This window comes from Dendroctonus ponderosae, unplaced genomic scaffold (assembly GCF_020466585.1).
Source record: "Dendroctonus ponderosae isolate FM_Combo_2020 unplaced genomic scaffold, Dpon_F_20191213v2 Dpon_F_20191213_9, whole genome shotgun sequence".
Taxonomy (NCBI): domain Eukaryota; kingdom Metazoa; phylum Arthropoda; class Insecta; order Coleoptera; family Curculionidae; genus Dendroctonus; species Dendroctonus ponderosae.
The window spans coordinates 3,745,071-3,769,329 of NW_026019116.1; the positions used below are offsets into that span (position 1 = coordinate 3,745,071).

General features: G+C 34.6%; 1 protein-coding gene across 1 annotated transcript in view; it reads right to left on the reverse strand.

Annotated features, from left to right (window-relative positions):
* Positions 1-24,259, reverse strand: part of LOC109535867 (titin) — a 113,278-nt gene that overhangs the window by 20,068 nt on the left and 68,951 nt on the right. The window contains exons 49-59 of the mRNA XM_048669879.1: positions 17,021-17,189; positions 16,858-16,894; positions 16,669-16,804; positions 16,460-16,616; positions 13,892-14,097; positions 13,647-13,832; positions 13,364-13,587; positions 13,124-13,314; positions 12,771-13,067; positions 9,483-9,649; positions 598-1,125 (exon numbers count right to left, since the gene is read on the reverse strand). Of these exons, the coding sequence (XP_048525836.1) occupies positions 598-1,125; positions 9,483-9,649; positions 12,771-13,067; positions 13,124-13,314; positions 13,364-13,587; positions 13,647-13,832; positions 13,892-14,097; positions 16,460-16,616; positions 16,669-16,804; positions 16,858-16,894; positions 17,021-17,189 (2,298 nt within the window). The remainder of the gene's footprint in view (positions 1-597; positions 1,126-9,482; positions 9,650-12,770; positions 13,068-13,123; positions 13,315-13,363; positions 13,588-13,646; positions 13,833-13,891; positions 14,098-16,459; positions 16,617-16,668; positions 16,805-16,857; positions 16,895-17,020; positions 17,190-24,259) is intronic.

The following is a 24,259-nucleotide window of genomic DNA, read 5'->3' on the forward strand; positions in this document are numbered from 1 at the left end:
TGGAATTTTCTCTTACAGCTTGAGCCTAAGTGTGTCGCAGGATACCCTCTAGGTGATAGTTCTTGATTACTTTTTGATAAATAATTCATTCTTATTGCGAAATAGGAGCACTATTTATCAATCTGTAACAGAAGACGTGAGGAAATTCTGTCTTTTTTAAAGACAAAAATTTTTGAGGCAAAATACCCAAAAAGAAGTTTGTAAAAAAAAGAACGTATTTGCTTCGATTGCAAATCGATCGTATGACTTACATCCCTTGGACAAAGATCTTACCATTTTGCAATGACGCACAACTAGATGTTTACCAACTACCTCCATACGGTCGAAAACCACCCTGCACGGACACATTCAAGAACAAAACTGACCTCGAAGAGGTGCATCTATTCCGTCTTAACGCGCTTATGAGCACCAAGGCCACCAATTCAACCTCCCACCCGACTCCAGAGCTGCGGTGTCTATGACGAGGTGAAAATGTGCACCAATTTCCAATGGAGAGAGGGAGGTTTTTGAACAAATAGCAGTACCTGAGCAGGTGCGCTTCATCAGCGACCAATGAAGGAGTCGAACCGAATTTTGCTAGGAAAAAATGCAACTTACCGCACGGGTCCATTTGACTGATGGTTCCGGGTTTCCCACATAAGTGGCCTTAAGTAGCACCCTGTCGCCCACCAAGGCTGTAGTATCTTGAGGTCCTCGCACTATCCGCGCTGGTTCCTCCACTTTTACCAACTGGGCACCATCTGCAAAGTCTCTGGGCACTGCTCGTTCCTCCACAGGCTGCACAAACTCAACCACGGAACCGTGAGGGTTTCGATACACTGGCATGCCCAGATGGTTAACGTTTTGGTACTCCAGTACTTCTTCGCGGAGGGTGTCGGCAGTGGCGCTCATCGGCAATTGAGGTTCCTCACTGTCGGGTTCCGCCCCGATACCCATCGACACCACATCGACCAGGTTTCGATCGACGATTACGAGGTGTGCGGTACCGCTCCTGCAGAGTACCAGACCGTCGATTGACTGCGACTCGGCCACGCATCGGACTGTCGCCGAACTGCAGGTATCGAGTATGTGAAGAATTCCTGTGGTGATGACGTCCGACCCCTCGGACGTTTCTTCTTCCTCTACCTGGAAGACAGATAAAGAGATGTGCTGGTGAAATGGCTCGGGCGCTACAGAACAATGTAATGTAACTACGTTACAAGCACTGTATTCAGCCGACGCTGATTAGAAAACAGTGAACCAGTTAAGCGCAGAAAATCATCGAAATCGCGTTTACAGAAAAATCACTACCCTTTGCCCAGTCTGGCTCTGCAGTTTTTTAAGCGAAGTCAAAGTTGGGCCAATTAAACCTGCATTTCTGAAAAATTGCTCTTAAGTTGCTTCCAATTGAACTATTTTCTATTGCTATTTCATTGCTAAACCAACATTTTTCAAGTTCATAAATTAGCTTCTGGCTTTAACACGAAGCCCAACTACTTGTTCTCGAAGCTACTTTAAGGCCTAGTAAAGATCACATTATAAATTTCTTTTTATGCCTCTTCGGTGTCAAGAAACCATCATCAACATCTCCAAGCCTTTTAACAGACGCAGTAAAACGCCATGTTAATAGTGGCTTAATTTTGTGTTGCTTTTATTTTTGTTTGTCAGCTTTTTGGTCATTTTTTACTCGTATTCACTTCTGGCTCAATACGCACGTACCATTTACGGTTTTCAAAAAAATAGTCGCTAAAAACTGTATTTTGTCTAAATTTGCTTCTGTTTAGTAAATAATAATCACACCATTTTTTATTTTGTGGGATAAAAATAATTTTCACAAACAATTTCGCAAATGAAATCCTGCATAAACATTTTCTTTGTAACGTTCACGTTGTGGCACTGAATTTTTGATTGATATTTATGAAGATGGATGATTTTCACCAAGAAGACCCCTGCGTACAAAACAACAAGGAATAAAACGTGATCGAAAGCAATTCGGTAGTATTTAAAAGCACACACCGATATTTGTAGTCCTTAACTCAAAAACCCCGAAAGTTATTAGTTTATATTTTAATTAGTTTTTTAACCTATCGAAAACAATCACACACATTCTAAAAATAGGTTATTCAACTGGTATTTATTTTCCGCAAAAAACGTACAATTTACGGATTTTTTCGAGTTCTTAAGATGCATTGCAAATTCCATTTAAATTGAATTCATAAACTTTATTGTTACAATTTTTCCTTCCAATTCTGTTTCACTCAATTCAAAGCGTGAAAATAAGTAATTACGCTTCCTTAATATTTAAACCAAGTATTCAGTTTTTAATTATGAATTTAGTATTTAATTTATTTCCTCCAATCCTTGTTCGAACATTTTTATTTAACGATTTTTCATATTTTTTCTAGTACGAAAGGAGCTAAATATTTTAACAAAATCTGGTATGGGTACAGGAGTTTTTGAAAATTCGAAATTTAACATCATATTTTGAAACTTCCTATGAACATATTTAGAACGAACACAACTTTTTACATGATATTTGAACTCCAGATTAAGAGAAAAAAATCGTTTTTCAGTTGTTTGAACCGGAGAAAATTCCAAAATGCAATTTCCTATTGCCAGTTTTGTTCTTCTATCGCAGTTTAGTCCTTTCTTTCGTGAATTTTACGCCTGTGAAAGTTTTTATTCCAGGATGATCGACCCTCAGACGGCAATTTGCTAAGTTATAATACAAAATTTCTGTTGCCACCAAATCTTTATTTACTAGAATTTTGGGGAATGTTGAAAATCCTCTCAAGCCGTATGTTTCAACATCTAATCACTTTACTTTGCAGTATAGTTAAAACATTTAGCGAAAGAAAATTCCAAGAAATAATTTGCAATTAAAACAACAGTGGCTATTTAACGAACCATGAAACGTTGGGAAGAACATTTTCTAGGCAAAAGCAACAGACAGCTACAGAATATATTAATGAACCAATATAGATAGGGAGATGAAGATTCATTTCATGAAGAAATACTAAATCAATCAAATGCCAAATCAACCGCAATAAAACCAAAAATGATAGAGCATCAAATAAAACGAAAGAAAAGTAAATAATAGCAAAAAAATATAATTAAGTATGATAAAAAAATACGCTATCGCTAGACACTGATTCTATCGATGTATACACAACACAAAGAAATTTTACTGTAATAACTATAAGGATGTATCACTGATAAGAACAAGTATAAAAACGTAAGAAGATATGGAGAAAATATCGAACAAACGCTAAAATAATTGCAAAACGTATTCCATAAGTTCAATTAAAACATTTTCCTTAAAACAAATAACAAAATAAGAATCAAAGGAATAACATAAGTTTCTTCATGAGAAAACTCAACTTTCATGGAATTAGCCAGGTTTAGAGCAAAGATGTTATGTAGGACATTTCAGCTTACAGAAAGTACAGAGCTTTGTGTTGTTCAGTAATGTCAAAAAATTGAACTGAAAATTTCAGCGCCTAAAAGCAACGCTCGACGACAAGACAGAACAGAAAAACTGTATTTTGTAATAACTAGAAAAATAATCAGCAAACAGAGGTATTGAGAAAAACCAAATCAATTATTAGACCTTCACGAAAAAAAGATTCAAGCGGTGTGTAAATGAAATTCTTAAGAAGTATACGAGAGGTGAATAGTTTTTCTAGGAAAAAAGGCCTTCGTCCAATCGATCTTTCAGCGTATGTAATAACATAATTAGAGTGAACAAAAGAAAATGGTTGCCTTCTTCCTAAGAAACTAAGTCTTTCTATATCCATCTAATTATTTTTGTGATTTATGTGCGTTCGTATAGGAAGTCGTTGTACTTTGTCCTGCAAAATGTATTGTACTTATAGTGGATTTTTAGTGTTTTTTGTTTTTGGTGTCTTAGAAAGCTGCTCGTTTTTCTGTATGTAAGTAGTATTTAGATTTCTCGGATTTATTCACTTTTAGCATGTTTCCATACTCCAGCAGTGGGTTAAAGGTGGATTTGTAAGTGTTAAGATCCTCTTATAACTTCTGTAGGAATGTTTCGTAAATTTTAGTTTTTTGTCGTTTTCCTCTCTAATTATTTGGGTGATTTTTAATGAAATTTGTAGTTCCTTTCCATTTATCAAATCATGTCATTGACGCATCGCAATAGTTAATAATTTTGTTTTTCGCAGTGCAATGTTGTCCGCATATAAGTAGTAATATAAGTAGTATAGTAAGTAGTAAGTAGTATAGTAAGTACGATAGTTTTCTACGGAGAATTTTTATTGAGGATGAACAATTCAAAGCCGATGAAGCGACTATGCAAAGCAAAATACTCAAAAAAACATTGCAAAGAGATGGCAAGTTGGCTGGAGGCGAAATCAATAGCAAGAGATAGAAAAAAGTGGGAAAACAAGTGTGAATAGCTTTAGTACTGAAGACAAAACATCCAATATAATCGTAAAAGGAATTACTGATTATAAATAGCTAGAATATGTAACAACTAATCTTTCGAAAAAAAATTAACGAAATAATCAGAAACATATTACAAATCATATATTAGCTGCTCGAGTCGCCGCTAAGCAGAGTTGCCTATTAATGTCCAAAGAATTTCTATGAACAACAATAAAAACATGATTTACTCGGGTTCCTTATATGGGCACCACCCTATTATTGTTTACGATCGTTGCAGAGATTGCTACAAGAGATAAACAAGAGACTTTCCAGTCATAGACCTGAATAAATAGCACTTTGCGTTTCAATATCGCAGTTCTACAATGGCCAAGCCTTATGGTGCATGTATTTGTTTTATTGGGAACCCAAAACCGTACCCCTAAGGGTTCGATGATCTCGCGTTACCTTCGCAAATTAGACTCTCCTCAAATCAAAAATTACATCCTTGATAGGCTCGAGCACTAAATCAAATTAAAAATTGCCGGGTATAAAAACAAAATTTCTCTTTTCTTCCAAATAAGGCGTGAGGTAACATTGCTCGGTAATATTCCGACTTCACATACTATTGTCAAATTGTTGTATAATATCAGATTGAAAGCAGAACAGGATTTAACGGGTATTTAAACGTACCGGGAGGCTTTGATTTTTTATTGTTTTCAGATTRTACGTAGACACCGGCAGTATGCAGCGGTTGGTGTCTATACAGGGTGTTACACACGTATCGTTAATATYTAAGAAAAAWTATKCCCACCAAACGTTTCCTTTATCTCCTTCGCTTAGTTTTGCAGAAACGTGTGCGTAAAGCGCTAAAAAATACAACTGAAGGTTTTAAAATTGTGTTTAATGAATCGGGGCCAAAAGCGTTWATAGATCAACGGTTTATGCAAATGACCATTTAACATAATGGCAAAGCCTTGAAAATCTTAACAATAATTAAAAAAGCAGCACTMATTCTTTTAAAATCGATTTTAGTGTCTAATTTGTCTAAAAACATCACAAATTTTCCTMATAAACCGAACSCCTTTAGTGTTAAGAATTGTCYGCAGMGMTTTGCTTGTAGAATTCCTGTTASTGTACTTCAATTTTTATTTGAAGCTTAGAAGCTTTTCAGTGAGCCGTTTTTTGAAGATTTAAAAGCYGTATTCTGTTCRAAGGAATGTTCAGTTTGCCGTTGAGATYTTCTGCATAATTCCTCTTAAAGTTCCGATATATKGCCGAATTTCAATAAAATAAAATAATGMTATCATTAAAAGGCAAAAATTCATTCATATTCTGAATATTAAATACAGTTAAAACATTAAAAACATAATCTGTTTTGTGCGAGGCAGGATTATTTGTAGACTACAACCACAATAATTTCGGTCTGTTTTGAGCTTTAAATTGCAATGTTTGCGTCGTGGATCCGCTTGTTTTAAGAATTGTTGGCATCTTAAAAATGAATTTAAAATATCACCCATTTTGTATATTAAATATTGCAAAACGGTTTTTAAATAAATCAGCCAGTCACCCGAAAAAAGAGAAACCACATATTTTTCAAAACTTTTACGAAATAAATTGCCCACGATTTTTTTTATTAACCTTTCAATTAAAAATTGAATAGAAAAATACATAAAAATCGACTTTAAAACTATAAATAGACAACCAAGGTGAATTTAGCATCAGCTTACACCATGCACCAAAAAAGTAAATTTTTTGCTGCTAAATATGCAATATCCGATCTATGAAATGAAAAGGTTCTATCCTTAGAAAATGATGATTGTTTTGATTCTATTGAGGTTTCTGGCATTAATATTTAACATTGTATATACATACTTTCCTGACTGTGTTTCAATTCCAAATCAAATCTATTCTTGCGTTTCAGTCATTTATTGTCTCTATTTATTAATGAAAATACGTTTCAAATTCAAAAAATCAAAATTATGCAACCTGATTTTGATAACACACAAATACCGATTAACGAGAGTAATTATAATAAATGAAGAGTCCATGAAATCATACAGATTAAAAAACATAACAATGCTATGAATTTCAGATCGAATACCGACAATCTTAGCTCAGTATATCATACATTAATTAAATGAAATAAACATAAAATATTAACTAACACCCGGTATATTGAAGAATTTTGCAAACCAAAAATAATATCCTCAGAATGCAAAGAAAAATAGCTGAAAGTAAATGAAATCAATATAAACAGTATTTTATTCGTTTTGAATCCGATAATGGACAAAATTAATACTACAAATGCATGCCAAGGTTTAAAGCAGCAACAACGCTACATATGTAAGTAAAAATAATTAAATATCAGAACAAAGAATTCTAGTCTCTTCCCAAATTTGATTGTCCTGACTAATCACCTGTTAGGCCTAATTAATTTTAGAATGTTTTAAAGTATTGCAATTGTGATGTATTTTAATATTGATATGATGAGGCTGTTGACGAACTGTGGTTGTTTTTTTAAATTACTGAAACATTTTTTTAACTATCTGTTATTTTAGAAAAACTGATTATGGTGGAAAAATACACCGAAACGTATTTTGATTAATAAATAGAGACAATAAATGACTGAAACCCAGGAATAGATTTAATTTGGAATTAATATTAAAATAAAATATTTGAATTCTGTTTTTTATTGCCAGTAGCTTCTTGCCCCTACTCATTAAAGCTTCCATTCATTAGTTACATTCCAACAGCTAACGAAAACAAAGGAAACCAATCCCTGCAGACGGAAAACTACCACGCGAAAGTCGTGATGCAAATTTAATCAACACAATTTGGCTGTGCAACACTTTAAAGCATAAAAATTCTCGGCAGGTCAAGCTCGCAACTTAAAGTCCAGATTTTATGACCGGCCGTATCAGTCGTTGCATAATAATTTGGCCTAAACGATCTCATGACGCGGTCATAAAGTGCTTTTTTGCTTTAAAACAACGCACTTTTTAACATTCCCGAGATGGGCGCCCATAAACCACCGTGCACTCATTTCGACCATATGTTTTGTATGGGTATACAGGGCAAACCCAACTTTAAACTAAATTCCAAGGAATACAGATTTTTTGTTTGATGTTTTAGTGTTTTACCTCGTGTAGGCGTCCTATTCATTAAACTGTTCTTTTACTTTTTTACCTATTTGTAGATGTATTTTGAATGGTTTAATGTCTATTTCTTAAAGCTTTCAAATGGAGCACGCTAACGGTAATTTTTTAATTTTTAATTAGTTAACACAACAATTAAAGAAGTTAATTTAATTGTCAATTGGATTTTGTTTGATTTTTCTTGCTTTCTAATAGACATTTAACGCTCTTAATTCTAACAGAATTAGGCCTGGGTAACTCAATGGATTTTTAGAAGTTGGCGCAGTGCTATGCAAATGGCTTGGTGCGCCAACTCAACGCACCGGCGCAGTAACTCAGTTCCGTTGTTGGGAAAAAGTTGATGACTTTTTTTCCTTGTTTCTAGATTTATTTTAAGGGGCATTTATCAATAACATTTTTAACAATTCTTCAAAATTTCAGAATTTTCCTGTTTTAGCAAAGTAACTCTTTTTTCTAAATGCCCAATCTTCTAAAGATTCACTTAAAAATACTGACAATCTTTAGATATTGTTCGGGAAAAATTATGAAATACATTTTATTAGAAGACTCGCCTTCTTTTTTTTGTAGAGTTTTACATAAAAATACTGACGATCTGAAGCGTATTTTACTCGTAAAATTACAAGATAAATCTATGGCTTTGTAGGAATTTTACAAAAACTTTTTTCAGCGTCGAAGTCGAGATAAAAACGAAAATAAACTTCTCCCGTTTTTCCCGCAAATCATTAAGATTTTCTCAAAAACCGATCACGAAACTAAAACTTTGTAAGCAAAAACGCAAACAAACATTATTTTCTGAAGATTTACTTGATTTCTGATAAAAATGCGGTACAACACATAATTGTATTCAGTTTTTTACCGAAAGTAATTAAAATTAGCTTAAATAAACGGACAGAGGAAAAGTTAAAAAAAAAAGTATTTGGAAAATTCGCAACCCTCATCGCTCTGAAGATTTTTCAGGTTTTTATAAAATTTCAGATCTTTCCAGTTTTAGCAAAGTTTCTGATGAGCAATTCTTTCTACGCAAAAAAAAATGTACTGAAATTATAAAATAATCGGCTCCTGAACAGCTTTGTCAATTTGTTCTGGAACCTTTTGCAGCTTAGAATTTTGGACAAAACCTTACAAAAAATTCTAACGTTTTCCCAAAAATATTTTCGCTAACAGAACAAGTTTATAGCCAATTTATTTAAATTCCGGTTTCTTCACTTTTATTCAATATTTCTAACGAAAACTCTCTCTCAACAGAACAACGCGTTTTTTCCTAACGATTTACTGTAAAATGCTGGCAAACTGAGTCATGTATGCAAAAAAGTTAAAAGATGGATTTAACAAGAAAAGTTGCCGTATTCTTTTGGCCGTTTTACCTTTGAATCCGGGACAAAAGCGAAACAAAGTTATCTTGCTTTTTTCGGCAAAATTTAGGTTTTCTCAGAAAACGACCAGAGAAAGCAAAAGCGTATAATAAATATTTGGAACTCATCATCATCGCTCTGAAAAATTTTTAAGTTTCTTCAAAGTCTCCGGATTTTCCCGTTTTGGATCAAATAGTTAAAAGCAATCGTATGCGAAAAAGCAATGTGTTGATGGCTTTTTTTTTGTTAGATGTTAAAATTCCGTGACCGGCCATGAGTTATAACTCCTTAACCAACGAGTTAAAACTCATTAACTCAGAGAGCGGAAACAACTCAAAAGCGCAACTCAACACAGTGTTACTCAGGCCTAAACAAAATAGAAGGATCGTTTAATTTATTTGCTCAGCAATTTTTGTTTCTCGTCAGATTATAGATAATTTTTGCAAAATTCGAGAAATTTCATACCACAGTGTAACACCGCAACTACTTGAAATATACTTTCAATCAACGACCATGTCCTTTTACATTGACGCTTTCTTCGATCATTGTCCCTCTTTCGCGCTGTTAGTTCTGCTAATTTTTCCTTTGTCAATGGTTTTTTTTAACTTACTTTGTATGTAGCTGATGGTTCTATTCGCTGTCCGTTCACTTCCCAGAACAGCTTCATGTTGCCATCATGAACCAGTTTGGCACCAAACGAAGCTATCGCTCCTGTCGTTGCTATGAGAGATGAGGGACTTTTGGTGAACATTCCCATCGGCTGTCTGCTCCGCTTATCTGAAACACCAAATGCCATTAGTCTAAGAGCAAAGAAAAAAAGCGATACATTGACCTCATTTTTGGCTAATTAGATTTGAGAAGTCTCAAATTAGCCAAGGGAAACCCGGACAGGTTTCGTAACCGGCGCCGAGAAAAAATCGCTCAACCTGTGTTCGTTGGAATTAATCGTGACATGTTCCGGTGACTCTTTAAGTAAACACGCATCATTTTACAACAACATTTCGCAATGATCGAGTTAATTTTTTAATCATGAACCGGACATGCGACCCAGATGAGGAATGTTTGAAGGTTCGGTGGCTTAAAATGGTTTTTCAAAGCCCTGTTTTCAGATAGTTTCACTATGATACCCAAAACTAGAGTTGAAACATAGAAGTTTTCTAATATCTGCAGAAAACTTCTATGTAAGTAACAAAGAATTAAAGTCACCCAATTACTTTACAAAAGCTGGAAGAGCATTCCTTAAATTAGCGAATTTTCAGTTATGTGGTTGAATTTTTCCTTTCTGGGTATGAAGTTTTTCGGAAAAATTAATGTAAATTCATCCAAACTCAAAACAGCATTTGAATATTCCGTAATTCGTTAGATAAAATACAGGGTGACTGAAAATTGGCGTCATTCCTCCGGAGGTGTTGTCTAAGTGTGAGCGAGTACAGGAAAAATAGTTTAAAAAATAATTGTTATTAAAAATTGAAAAATTTGCAAAAAACCATATCGAAAAGACGGCAATAATGTTTTTCAAGGTAATCTACCTAATTAACATTACGGAAACTTCTGCTCAATTTGTACCGGTGTTCAGTAATCCATTGGTTTAATGTATCCTTGTGCTGTGTGTACCTTACATACGTGGTAGGAATGGGATACATTCCTACCACGTATGTAAGGTACTTCCTCGGTATTTATTTGGTGCTTGCGAAAGTGTCAGTTATTGTGCTCTGAGTACCCCTGGAAGGCTCTACTGCAATTATGTCCAATACTTGCTCCTCTGTGTCTGGAACCCGAACATCTATTTTCCTCCACTATCTTCCTGGAGACAATCGCTTTGTTGACGTGAGTTCTTACAGCTTCTTCTATTTTACTGTGGCATTTCCGGAGGACTAAACGCATATCCGCAAATACGTGAAAGGAGCTTCAAAGTAAGTCGCAGTTTGAAAAATTATTGACAAAGACTATCTACCTGTGACTATATGTTGATAACAAATTTCATCATCGATTATTGCCGCTTTGACTTTTCATTAAAATATTGTAGAAGAGAACAATGTTTTCATGTCAAAATATTTCGTAATTTGAACCAAAGATAGTAATTGATATTTCTAAATTCTTAAGTATTCCAATATGCTTCTAACTAAGCATGAAACAATTTCAAAATAATGCTTAATAACAAAGTTGAGATTCGATTTTGAACTTTTCTAGAAAATATCAAAATTTTTTAAAAATATTTTTCTCATTACTAAGTGAGCCCCTATTACCCCTTAAAAGTAGTGATGGGCACTATCGAATGAATTGGACTATGGAATAATTACTAAATGAATGATTGCAACTATCGAATAAAACCATTCGAATTAATTAATCCATTGAATAGTGTTCGCCGTCTAGTGCCGTGTAGAAAAGTTACAAATTGGAAACCTATAGTCTTCAAAAAAATTAGATACAATCGTATTTTTAAGAATAATATTGCTGATAATAAGTTTGATTTTTAAATATAGAGATTTTCATTTAATCGAAATTAAAAATTATGTATTAATTAAATTTTTGTGTTATGGATGTATTTTTCTTGTTGTTGTTGTTAACTATTTATATTTATTTTACCTTAATGTTTGCATTTCCTAATTTCCTTGAAATAATATAGTAAAAACTCTACAAATGAGTCGCATTTAAGCCTGTCGCTAATGGTAGGTACTTATTCAAAATGCAAATATAGATATAGCACTTTTTTAATGAATTCATTTTTGATTAAAAAACAGTATTACTAAATGTTTGTCAAATAAAAATATTTAATATATTTGCTTAAAAAGCGAAAAATTAATTTATTTAAAAATTTGAATTTGGCCATTGCAATCGATTTAAAGCTATCTGATTATCCGAAATTAGAAAACAAATGAATAAAACAATGCTATCGAATTTCAAATTACAACTATCGAATAACTCGCTAGTTTTTATTCGATAGTTTCTGTCACTGAATGAAACATCGCTATCGAATAATTCGAATAAATTACAACTATCGAAATTCCTTTGATAGTTTTTATTCGATAGTTCCCATCACTACTTAAAAGGAATGACGCCAATTTTGAATCACCCTGTATAACAGTCTCTATCCACTCTTTCAGTTAAGGCTATCATTGACAACTAAACTTGAGTTTAAGTATTTTTCAGTTTTACAAGCCAGTTTAGGGCCTAAGACATCGAGCTGAGAGCAGTTTTAGCTCTGTCAAAGACATATTTACGATTTTTTAAATATCCATGTGAAAAAAGGCCTGGACGGCAAATGGGACGAATTTTATATGTGTTGGTCAAAAGGGACAAAAACCGTGTAATTTGAACTTAGAAAAGCAAAAAGTAATAATGAAAGAAACTAAACGCTCCATAAGAACGCTGATTAACAACTACTTCTTAGGAGACGACAAATTTCTTCCGATCAGTCCTTCGAGTCGGATACAATGGAAAAAACTTCTTAATGAAGATTGGCGACTATGTAGACGACAAATTTTTAAGTAATGCGACACATTTAACTTAAATTTTGTAAAATGTAAAATCTTCCCCAATACATGAACTTTTCACCCATTGTCTCTCTGTGACTCAAAAGGAGCACAAACATAAAAAGCAAACGAAATAAATTGCGAAACAAATTAATTTCAGGAAATAATTGAGTTTTCAGTTTTTGCCAGTGTTAAAGCTGATATTTGAAAAACCACAATATCTAGTAATTCAAAAGAACTACAAGAGTTTAAAACGTATTAAAGCCCAAACGAAGTCAACGGGGAAACAGTCTTTCCATAAATAATTGCTTTTAAAGGACGGAACTAATCAGAATTTACAATTGGTATTCTTATTGTTGAAAAGACAAAAATGGACCATCCTGTATAATTCTGTAAGCCAGTTAGATTACAAAATGCGGACTTACTTGCAACCGTCAAGTGGCACTTGCTTGAGGCTTCTCCGAACACGTTGTAGGCTTCGCAGGTGTACCTTCCGGAGTCTTCACATTGTGGATTCTCGATCACCAGCCACGCAGTTTTTCCGCTTTTATCGAACCCTTGTCGATACTCTTGGCAGTCTGGAAGCAGACAACCGTCCTTCATCCAGACCAGATCAAGCGGCTCAGAACCTCCCAGGCGAACTTGCAAAGTTGTGTCGGTACCTTCCAGCTCAGTCAGGCGACTGGGAAGTGGCGTTAAAATGTAGGGCTGGATATTTTCAGCTACAAAACATCCAGACTTATTCACGCAAATCTTGGATAGTTTTGATGAATCTTACCTGGTTCGCTGTCATCCTTCAGCACCTCTAAACACATGGAAGTTTGGGCTCTTCCGTTTTCGTTCTCTGCCAAACACGTATAGAGGCCTTGGTCCTGGAAGTCTACGTTCTCAATCTCCAGAGCGGCCACCTCGCCATTGTAGCTACACGAGAACTTTGCCCCTTCCTCAATAGGGACATCGTCCTTATACCTACAGAACATCAATCAGCTGGGCTCTGGCTAAATGTAGATGTACTTGCCATTTCAAGTATGGTGTAGGGACTGCTTTGATGTCGCAAAAGAGTCTGGCACGCGATCCATATCGGGCCGATGCGCTTAGAAAATTGCTCTTTGAATATCCGTTGTAGGCCGGTTTGGGGGACAAACTTCTCGCCCGTATACCGGACGTGCTGTGAATCCGGTGGGCAATCACGTCCAGTCGTGCAGTTGCTTCAACCCGACCAACATCATTTTCCAAAACCACCTTAAAACATTACGCGAATATAATTCCGCTGGACCAAATGTGTGCGTGAAGACACTTACCTTGTATACTGCGGAGTCAGCCGTAGTGATATCCTTGATCTCCAAGGTCCGCAGATCTTCTTTCTCGGTTATACTCAGTCTGCTGGTGGGGATGATTTCTTCGTTGTTCTTGAACCACTTTACCCAAGGATCTGGATGGCCGGCTACGGCGCATTGAAATCTAACTGTTTCACCTTCCTCTGCAATCTGCAACAGTTCCACAGAAATCAGAACTCAGTCCAGGTTTAAAGCCACGAAAGTCGCACCCTATTGTGTGGATACGCGTAAAACTTAGGTGCCAGCGCTCTAACTTGTCTGCGCTTAGTTTCCAGAGTGATGGGCTCACGTCTTCTGGGTGATCCGCTTCGGTTGGGAGTGGTTCTTGGGGTGGATATTGGAGTGGCGCCTCCAGCAAATAAACTTGGAGGCCTCTTGAGTTGGGCGTTCAATAAGTTTTCTTTTTCTTCCGGCACTGTACGAACAAAACGGAAGCAAACTAGTGTTGTAATTCCAAACAGAGAACATCGGAGGGTTGAGGGCATTTTATGAACTAAAACTTCCGGGTGATTTGAAATTGGCGTCACTCCTCTGGGCGTGTTGTCCAGATGTATTTAGAGAGTAGCAGCACAAATAATTCCGGTCAAAACTGGGATATTGCTTTATATGTAAATCAGCAATGGCAACACAAGATTTGATAAAAAAAACAGGATCATTTTACGCATGGAACTATAAATACGTCAATCTAATCCGTTGAGAAGAATTTACGGTTTCCAAACGTATTTGTTCTATTGATAGATGAGTTTTATCATAGAACTGTTCAGTTAATCACAGAACCGCTCAATTTCACTTCATAACGTAACTTCACAACATCAATTTTCATTGTTTGCAGGAAAATTTCGATCTTTTGTGGCATAAAGTGATTTTTGACCCGTTAGGTGAGTGTTTCCTGTTTCGTGTTTCTTCTATCATTTCACTTTCACTTTTGCAAAAGAATTAGTTTAATTTCAATCAAGAACCACACTCTATGGGTTTCAAGGCTTTTATGCAGAAAATTGGGCTCCAAAACAGTAAACTAACAACAACGCGATAGTGCTGACATGTTTGCCAACAAAGATCTGCATGATTGCTGTTGTGATTTTTAATTAAAAATTAAAGATTCGTAATATTTCCTTAAGTTTAAGCAAGTTTTTGTACCTAAATCTCTCTCTAAGCTTAAGTCTTCTCAAGGAAGCTAATCTTGATGCATGTTCGACATTGTTATGCCTTTTAACTCTTGAGGTGCACAATATAAGATCTAATCACAAATACAACAAAACATAAATTTTGCCTCAATGAAAACTTGTTCGTACTTTTCAAATAAGCTCATAAAAGGTCCGATTTTAAATCTCCCTGTTTATATTCTTAAGTGTTAACATTATCTGTTCAATTGGCGAGTTTGAGACTGAATCAGGCCTATTTTCTCTTTCTAAAAGTTAGAAAAGTTTCCCCCTTCATCCATATCTTTATCTAGGCGGTTTAAAGTTCTAAAAAGTGTTCATGTTGTTCATATTCATGTTTCGGTAGAGTGTGATATCGCCCAAGATACACTATGAGCCTATAATTATATGATCACTTATGATGGTGGTCATAAGGTCATGCAGGGTGGTTTTTTAGTGCGATAGAGTCCATTATTTGCGATGGTGTTGAACTTTTGAAAAATAGTTTCATATAAAAGTTGTTGATGCATAAAGCGCGCACATTTTAAAAATATCTTATATGATACAGAGTGTCTCAGAAAAGCGAGGCATGATGAAAGTGTATTTTTTATAATTAGAATTACCCATTTCCCTCATTAGCTCATGAAATGCAGCTTGAAACGCTGCATATGCAACGTACATTTGTTTTTTTCTTACTTGCAACGTTGGTAGATTATCGCCATTATAGTAAAATTTTGCTTAAAAACATGGTATCATAGTTAGAGATACAAAAAATACGTCTTCCCAATAGCCACAGATCCGTTAAGAATTCTATTGAATCAAAATATCAAACATTATACAGGGTGTTAACAATTTGAACTTCAATCTAAAACTTTTTAACCTAATATATCTTTTGTTTTTCAAATGGAACCATCTGTATATTAAAACGTCATTAGATAGACAATTTACAAAGTTACAACTTTGCATTTACACTTTAAGCTGCGAAAGCAACCGTTTTCAAATTATAAATTATTTTATTTAAAAATTTAAAAAAGTTGTAACATTTTGTAAGGTGGCTATGGAATTCAATAAATAAGTGCATTCCATGAGCTAATGAAAAATGGATAGTTCTATTTAAAAAAATAAACTTTGATCTTGCCTCGCTTTTCTGAGACACTCTGTATCATATAAGATATTTTTAGAATGTGCGCACTTTATGCGTCAACAACTTTTATATGAAACTATTTTACGAAAATTCAACACCATTGGAAATAATGGACTCTATCGCACTAAAAAACCACCCTGTATAGCATTTTGAGCATTTTATTGGCAGCGCATTCGACGCCAAAAAATCAGTCTAAAGCTTGTTGTAAATTGTAAGTTGTTGAAAATTTTTTGGTCGGTAAAATGAAAGTTTGTTGTAAACGGTTGATTCACGATCAGACATAAAATTGGCGCAGTCGGTAGAATCCTTTCAGCGCGGTTGCCGTTTTCAAGGTTTTCCTCGAAAATTGATCACCATTTAAGATCTTCCTGAACGCTTCCGATTTCAGCAAGTTTTCCGCGAATTCGCAAGTGCAAAGAACTTTTGTATTAAACCAGGTAGTTTCTGTTAAAATCCTGTACAATATTTTTAAGCTGTTCAAAACTGTTACTCACAATCCACTATTAAGCAGGCTGAGGTGACGGCTTTTCCCAATTGATTGAAAGCTATGCATGAGTACTCTCCTTCGTCCTCAGGATACACTTCAGCTATGCTCAATTTGGCTCTTTCGCCATCAAAGTCAGCACTGAAATCGCCGCTCAGTCGCACAATCTGCAATGAGTTGAATTTAAAATTTCGCAATTGTTTTTAATCAACCCTTTACCTTTCCATCCTTCTCCCATCTGATATCCAATGGGGGTTTGTTTGGGGCAAACCGGCACTCCAGTGAAGCCGAGTCGCCGTCGCAACATCTGATATCCCGCAGATCTTCGACGATTGATGGAAGTTTTTGGAGATCGCTAAGAATACTGAATAAGCAAGGTGGGAAAAAACGGGGCGAACTATTGCTTACCTGGTTTTATTCTTATTGCGTTCCATCGTAATGGGATCTGTGGAAAAATGGAATGTTTTCAGATTTACCAAAAAAATTTGATTGTTGTTTGAAATAATCAATGAAAAATTTGATGGAAGGTTAACCAGATGTAATTATTGCAAATTTCATCTTCTCCATGTACCTTTAACTTTAATTTGGAGCGAAATTATAGCCTTAGTATCCCCATGCACGTTTTTGGCGTACACAGTGTAGGTTCCGGTGAAGTCCAACTTCACATTGGGAATTTCCAGGCGATATTCCGGGCCGCTGCCTATTCTATGAAAGTGGGCTGCATCCTTGTAGTAATCGGGCTAGAAGAGAAAGGACCACTAGTCAAAGTTATTTATTTAATAACCAGCTTCTTTTGGTTAAAATGCGCTTTTATGGCGCACGCACTAAATGTATTTTATTTCGTACCCGCTGGTTTATTCAATAGTTTTCCATTGGACTTTCACGGTTTACCAGCGCATACATGGAACAAATTTATCACGGAATCGGTGAAAAATATTTAAAACGAATCAGTCAAGTGAACCTGTCGCGTTTGATTACAATAAATTCGCGTTTTGTGCCAACTAGACCATATCGGAACATACAACTAATTAGCCCGATCCATTAGTTTAAACTGTTTTAGAGCACAGCGATTATTTATTTATTTTCAATTCTTTTTGATTGATTTGCACAGCTTCGATATATTACACTTGTTCATGTTGGAGAACGCAAAATTTGAAAATATTTTCCAACTTAAGCAGATCATGCCATAAAATTGAGTGTGCACTTTCAAAGTATCAGCAAATTATGCATGAATCTTCACCACAAGGCCAATCATATAATAAATAGTAATTTCAACAAAATTAAATCATGTCAGTGGATTTTTATACTGTATTTTCCTTCTTTTGTCCATGTAGAAACCAAACGACTTTCCACCTTCTTGTACTTAACGGGGGGTCTGAAAAACTCATCTATCAAGCAAAAATAGACAGCAATGTATTTTAATTTATTTATTTAAGAAATGGCATTTTTATCTTACTATTGCATTAAGTCAACGATGCGCTACAACTACTAATGATGGTTCGGCGAAGCAAAACGTTCAAGTTAATTAACGCATGATGTATGACGCGACCTCCCAAAACAAGATTTGAGCACATTTATCACGGGCAGTAAAGCCGGCATGCATTTAGGAACGTAGTTTATGGGATTATTTTTCGGTTGTAAATTACAAAAAAAAAACCAGTCCGATGCAAAACGGATCCTGTCAAAAGATTTACGCTCCGAACACAATCAGGTGCACAATGGCAAATTAGTTTTTAATTTATTGTGCTCTGTACACTTATTTATTGCACACTTGTACAATACGGTAAAACGGAATTTTTATTTAACCATTGTGGGACGGTTTAGGTGCCATAAAACTGTGGCCAATTGACCACCTAGTGGTCGCGTACTTCGGCTTGATTTGTGAATAATCGTAGCAATACTTCTGTGATTTCTAGATTTGCAATTCTTTGCAATCCTCAATTTATTTGCTGTGTTTTTAGTGTCACGGTTGCGTGTCGATAAAGCACCTGAACAGAAAATGGCCATGCCGAGAACAGAGTTGTTTCTAGAATCAGAGTAGCAGCGGATGCAATTTTTCTAAAGCGCAAACACAATGTTTTAACGTGTACTCGTTTATAGTTCAAAAGTAATCGTAATAATACAACAATGCTTTCTCTGCTATTTATGACTTTCTTAGTAATTAATCGGGGAAAAATTGTTAAAATTGTGTTAATTTTTCAACAATAGTCGTTCATTTTGCACATTTTTGCTTCAGGCTCATAAAATCTGCATGTGCCACCGAATTAACTATGAAGTGTCTCAATCCGACTAATGAATTTCCTGTCTTACGACTGGAAATTTAAGTGTTGGTTTTTTAGGGAATTAGAGAATTTTAAGCCACAATGAGATTTAGCATTCATTTACATTATAAAAGTGTAGCGCGTCTTCCATTTTCAACACTTTTATATTGTTAGTGCTATCAAAACGTAAAGAGCTTGTTTAGGTCAAGCTTAGAAAATTTTTGCTCGCTTAATTCTCTTAGTTAAAATGGATGCAAAAAGTGGTTTATGCAAAAGTTTCTTTATAATAACGGTTAAATAATCTGCAACTGCAACTTTTAACACTATTTTTTACATTTATAACCGTTGAATAGGAACACATGGTCCTAAAGTGGCCATCACAATTACCGGATCTAACACATTCAGATTTTTTTCTATGGGGGAAATAAAATTTGTAAAGAAGGCATTTTAAACCGAGAACAACTTGATCAAAAAACTCATGATGCCCTTGCAGAAATAAAACCCTTACGCATCAGGAATGCCTTAAAATCCGGTCGAAAAAGATGTAAAAAAAATTGAGAGGTTTTCGAACATTTGCCATGATTTCAGTTAATTTAATCCTTTTTTATAGTTTTTTAATTTACTTTCTTGTGGCAGCTATTTCTTCTACTCCTCTATTAAAATATATTGTGTAATTTTGCAGCTTAAAAGTGATAAAGTTTAAATAGATCGCTTAGGAAACTAGCTTATAACTCTCCGTAGCGTGTTAGAATAAAAAAATACAGGGTGTCTCATTTAAAAAACTTGCTTTGCTCCGATATCTTTCTTTGATCTGATCCAGTATACTTATTCTGAAAACGGCAGATTATTCACCAATCACTACAAAGAAACATTTGCATAAAATATTTTTTAAGAAAATTTTTTAAAGAAAATATAGGGTAATTTTGAAATTGACAATTTTTCTCTTTTCCCCTGTATCTCTTAAACGAGCGAAGCTTTTCAATTTTTTATTTTATCATTTTTAGGCTGGCCAAAAAATAGTACGTTATAGGGCAAAACAGGGCTAAACAACTTTCTTGATAGTAGGGTCTTCAAATTTCAGATATTTCCAGTTTTAGCCAAGTAACTCTTTCTTATTTTCTATAGTTTCCTTTAAAAATGCTGACAATCTTAAGGTAATTTCCGCGAAAAACTAGGAAATAAATTTCGAATCTTTTGTCGCTTCGTAAAAAGTTTTGAAATCCCTTTCCAGCCTCGAGTTCGGAACAAAAATCAAACAATTTTCTAGCAAAAAAACGAACAGGATAAGCGAAAGTTTAGAACAGATTATTTGGAAAATTCGTAACCTCCATTCCTCTGAAGACTGCAGAATTTGTTAAAAAATGTGGTTCTTAATTTTTTTTGCTTTACTTTCTACTCAAAAACGCTCTATTTTGTAGTTTCGCTTAAAAATGTTGATGATCTGGAGGACTTTTACGCGAAAAATAACAAGATAAAGTTATAGCTTTGTAAACATTTTACGAAAACTGTTTTAAGTGTCGACTTCAGGACAAAAACGAAAATAAATTCCTACCGTTTTTTTCCCGAAAACCATTAAGGTTTTCGCCAGAACCGATCACAAAACTAAAAGTTTTTAATCGAAAACGCCAAAAAGCATTATTTTATGATGGTTATCTTCTTTTTGGCAATAATGAGGTGTTTAAAAAAATAATAATTTTCGTAGAAAATTCGCATCGGTTTGCAGGGAGCGTTAGAAAACCCATTTCAGCTTCGAATTTGGCACAAAACCAAACAATTTTATTCAGTTTTTTACCGAACGTAATTAGGACTATCTTGAAAAAACGACCAAACGATAGCAAAAGTTTACAAAAAATTATTGGGCAAATTCGCCGCCCTTATCAACCGCTCTGAAGATTTCTAAAGATCCTTTAAATTTTCGGGTTATTCCAGTTTTAGCAGTTTCTATTAAGCAATTCCTTGTACGCAAAAATCGTATTATTTTTCAGTTTTACTTAAAATACTGGCAAAATTCAGGTATTTTCTGTGAAAAATTACAAGATAAATTTTGGAACATTCGCCTCCTTAACCGCTGTGCAAAAATGTTTGGAAATTTTTTGCAGCTTCGAATTATGGACAAAACCCTAATAATTATTTTTAGGTCTTTTTCCAAAAATATTTCCGCGATCTGAAAAAGCGAAAGTTTATAATTTATTTGGAAAACCCTTGGAATCTGGAGTTTCTTCGCTTTTAGGTCAATATTTTTAAACAACACAGTCTCTAAACAGAAAAAGTGCGTTTTTCCTAACGTTTTATTGCAAAATACTGGCAAACTGAATCTTTTATACAAAAAAATTAAGAGATTGTAAACAATTAATACGGTTATAATTTTCTTTTTTTTAGAATTAGGAAGTTTAAGGATATAATTTTTTTAAAATCACAAATACTAGCGAATAATAGAAACCAACAGTTGGCTGTAATAACAGTTTTAATACACACGATGTAATAACAGTGGAATATGATTAAAAATATCATCAAATTCTGAAGATTTCTCTTTGAAGAAGCGTACTCTTTGTTAAAATCAACAAAATTATCTTGACCATTAAAGATAGTAAATAATAGAGTGCAAAGAAATGAACAGCAAAAAATAAATAAATGCGAATATCTTAAGAAAAAAAGAACTCAGCAAACCGTTTTTCTAAAAAAAGAACAAATTTATAACTGAAAGTTTACGCCACGTATGGTATTAGTAAACAAAAAATAACACAAATAGAAATATCTCTCATCTACTTTTTAAGTTTAATTAAAGATTAAACTTGTGCAAATTGAATCTGCATGCATTTTATGTAAAGGTGAAACCAATATTTTTGCCAGTCGCCATTTTCCCGCTTCACGATTGTAAGTAAAAGATAAAGTTGGACGGTTGAGACATGCTAATAATTTCATATAAAACTGCTTTGTTGACATTTTTTTAAATGGTTAAAAGTTGATTGAGCGCATATAAACGGTTCTAAAAGCGCAATCAGTTAACCGAATCTATTAGAAACTTCTAATGTCTACTTTCATCCAAGTGCCTGGCTATAGTCACAGTACTTAACCAATTTGAATAAATCAGTCAATTAAATCGCCTTTTGTAAAGGTCACTGGAATGTCGTTTTCGCAAAAAAAGTTCCTAATTGTAACATGGGCAAAAATGGCTTAAATTAAGTCGATCATTTGCGTTAATCCGAAAAGTATGCCGTTCTAAAAATAACCACATGCTTGCCTACGCATACAACTACTCAGCCCACATGATTGTTTATCAAGACATGGAATTTTGAAGTGTCTGTTTTACATATTGCGGATTACCATCGTCCAGCCTTGGATGGCATCGGAATTGGAGCAGTCAGCGAATCTTGAAGAAAACACTCTCAGCTTAGGCGTTCATTACCAATTCAAGCAGAGATGTTTAAAAAGTTCTGCAGTTGAATTTACGCTTTGAATTGCGAAAACGCGTCCGAACAAATTGACTAGATAGATGGACGGTTTTATGTCGCATTGTAGGAAGTGAGGAGGAGGAACAGGCAGGTTTTTAGGGTGAGATCTTCAAGACGTAACAATTGCAAGAATGACGTCAGCTACCATATTTCATCCAAATAAGGCAGAAAATATTTTTTTGTTGATTATTCGCGGCAAACGAAAAATACAGCCTTTCATTAATTCCGGCCAATTAAGTGATTGGATAATTGCCGCAGAACGACCGTTCGATTATTACGTTATTAAATCGGAATGTTAAAACATTTCTCTTTATGCTCAGGTACTACTGTTCGGCCTCCTTTTCTGCATTATTAGAGCCTGTCTTCGGGTGTCAATGATGAAGAGGTTTTTCGGCAGTTCTCGCTGGCAAATTACAGTTATGTTAAGGAATTTATATGTACCTCGGTCGAGGTACTGGTGGTACCCAATCGGCATCAACGATATGGACCATCTGCGCAAAATACCGCGAATAATTCCCTCAAAAGAATTTCGTCGGCGCGGAACTAAATTAAATTAATAACAATAATCCCAACGCATAAAAATTCTGTTTATTAATTTTGGTACTTTCACCGATCGCATGGATGGTGGCTTAATTGAAATCCCCGCTTGTCTTTTTGTGCTCTTTTCATACATTATACGGTTCGCTTGGAACTACGATCGTAAATTATCGCTTTTCGTGCCAACAACGTTTCTTCAGCAAGCAAGAACAAAATAATACACCATTGAAATGGATATTAATTCTTCACCTGGTATCATTCAACCGAAAAAAACAGTTTCTTTTTTACATATTTTAAAGCGGATTTGAGATATAAATATCACCATAGGCCCAATTAATACATACTTGTGGGAAGGAAAACGGTTGAGGTCAGGCCTGTGAAATAGAGCTCAGAAGAAAATTTTTACATTTTATCCAATAGTAAAAGTGTTGATTTTGGAGTAAGTACCGCAGGTTCACAGACCAACCATAATTTTAATTTATATACTAACATCTATCTCTTCGGTACACATGTTTCGCAAATAGTGGAGAGGGATCGGAGCTGCTGAAGATAATGGTTATCTGCAATTGAATGTTTATAAATGTAGAATTAGACGGGATCTACATTGAAAGAGTAATTGAAGTGAAATGCCCGAAATTTCCCGAATTTTATCAGTCACGCGAATTATTTTTGTTCCAAAATGAGCAAAGTTCAATTTTTTACAGAGTTGCAAAAACCAACAACTTGTATTATAGGTTTCAAAATGTAATGTTGTTGAAAATGACGCTTACTAAAATAATATAATGTTCAACACATTTAATCGAAACTTTAAGATTCTATGAAAAATATTATATTTTAATTTTTTCAGCGCGATTTTTAATTATAAAACTCATTCAAACACTGAATTTTTTCAATTATTTTAATACTTCAACGGTAGATTTTTATTTCCAGTTGCCGTGAACTAAATTTATTTATCTAATTTTTTATCAGATAAGTATTTAAAAGATTGTAAATTATACTGGAATCTTAACGTTGGAACAGGATAAATTCTGATTGCTTCAGGCGATTTGGTTTCTGTTTGAAGCGAAGTTTTTTTCAGTTGGTGCGTGTTTTTGCGAAAAATTAGTGCTTCAGATGAAGATTCTACAGGGGGGCAAATGAAACAATGGCAAATTAGTGAAAGTTCAGCATGCTCCAAGTTGGACAAAAAATAAATTTATTGTATCTCCACGCCAAACGCAACGATACCTTTAGGGCTCTTGGATCGATTTTCACGATCTTGAGCTCATATTGAATTGAAAATTTCAGAAGCAAACTAAGATGAAAATTCGATTACAGGGTTGCATGAAAACTAATCAAATAAGAACTGTCCCCCAAACCTGTGATTCCAGCAGAGTTTCAACTAAAGTGAAGTTCACTTTCAAATATTTTGTTAATTCATGCAACTCGGATATAAACTCGGAAACGGTATATAATTTTTTTTCTCAAGTCGACTGCAAAATTTCATTTTGATTCGGTCCAAAAGAAAAAAAATATCACTGCAAAGCAAAAACATTGATTTTTCGAGACCAATTCAAATAA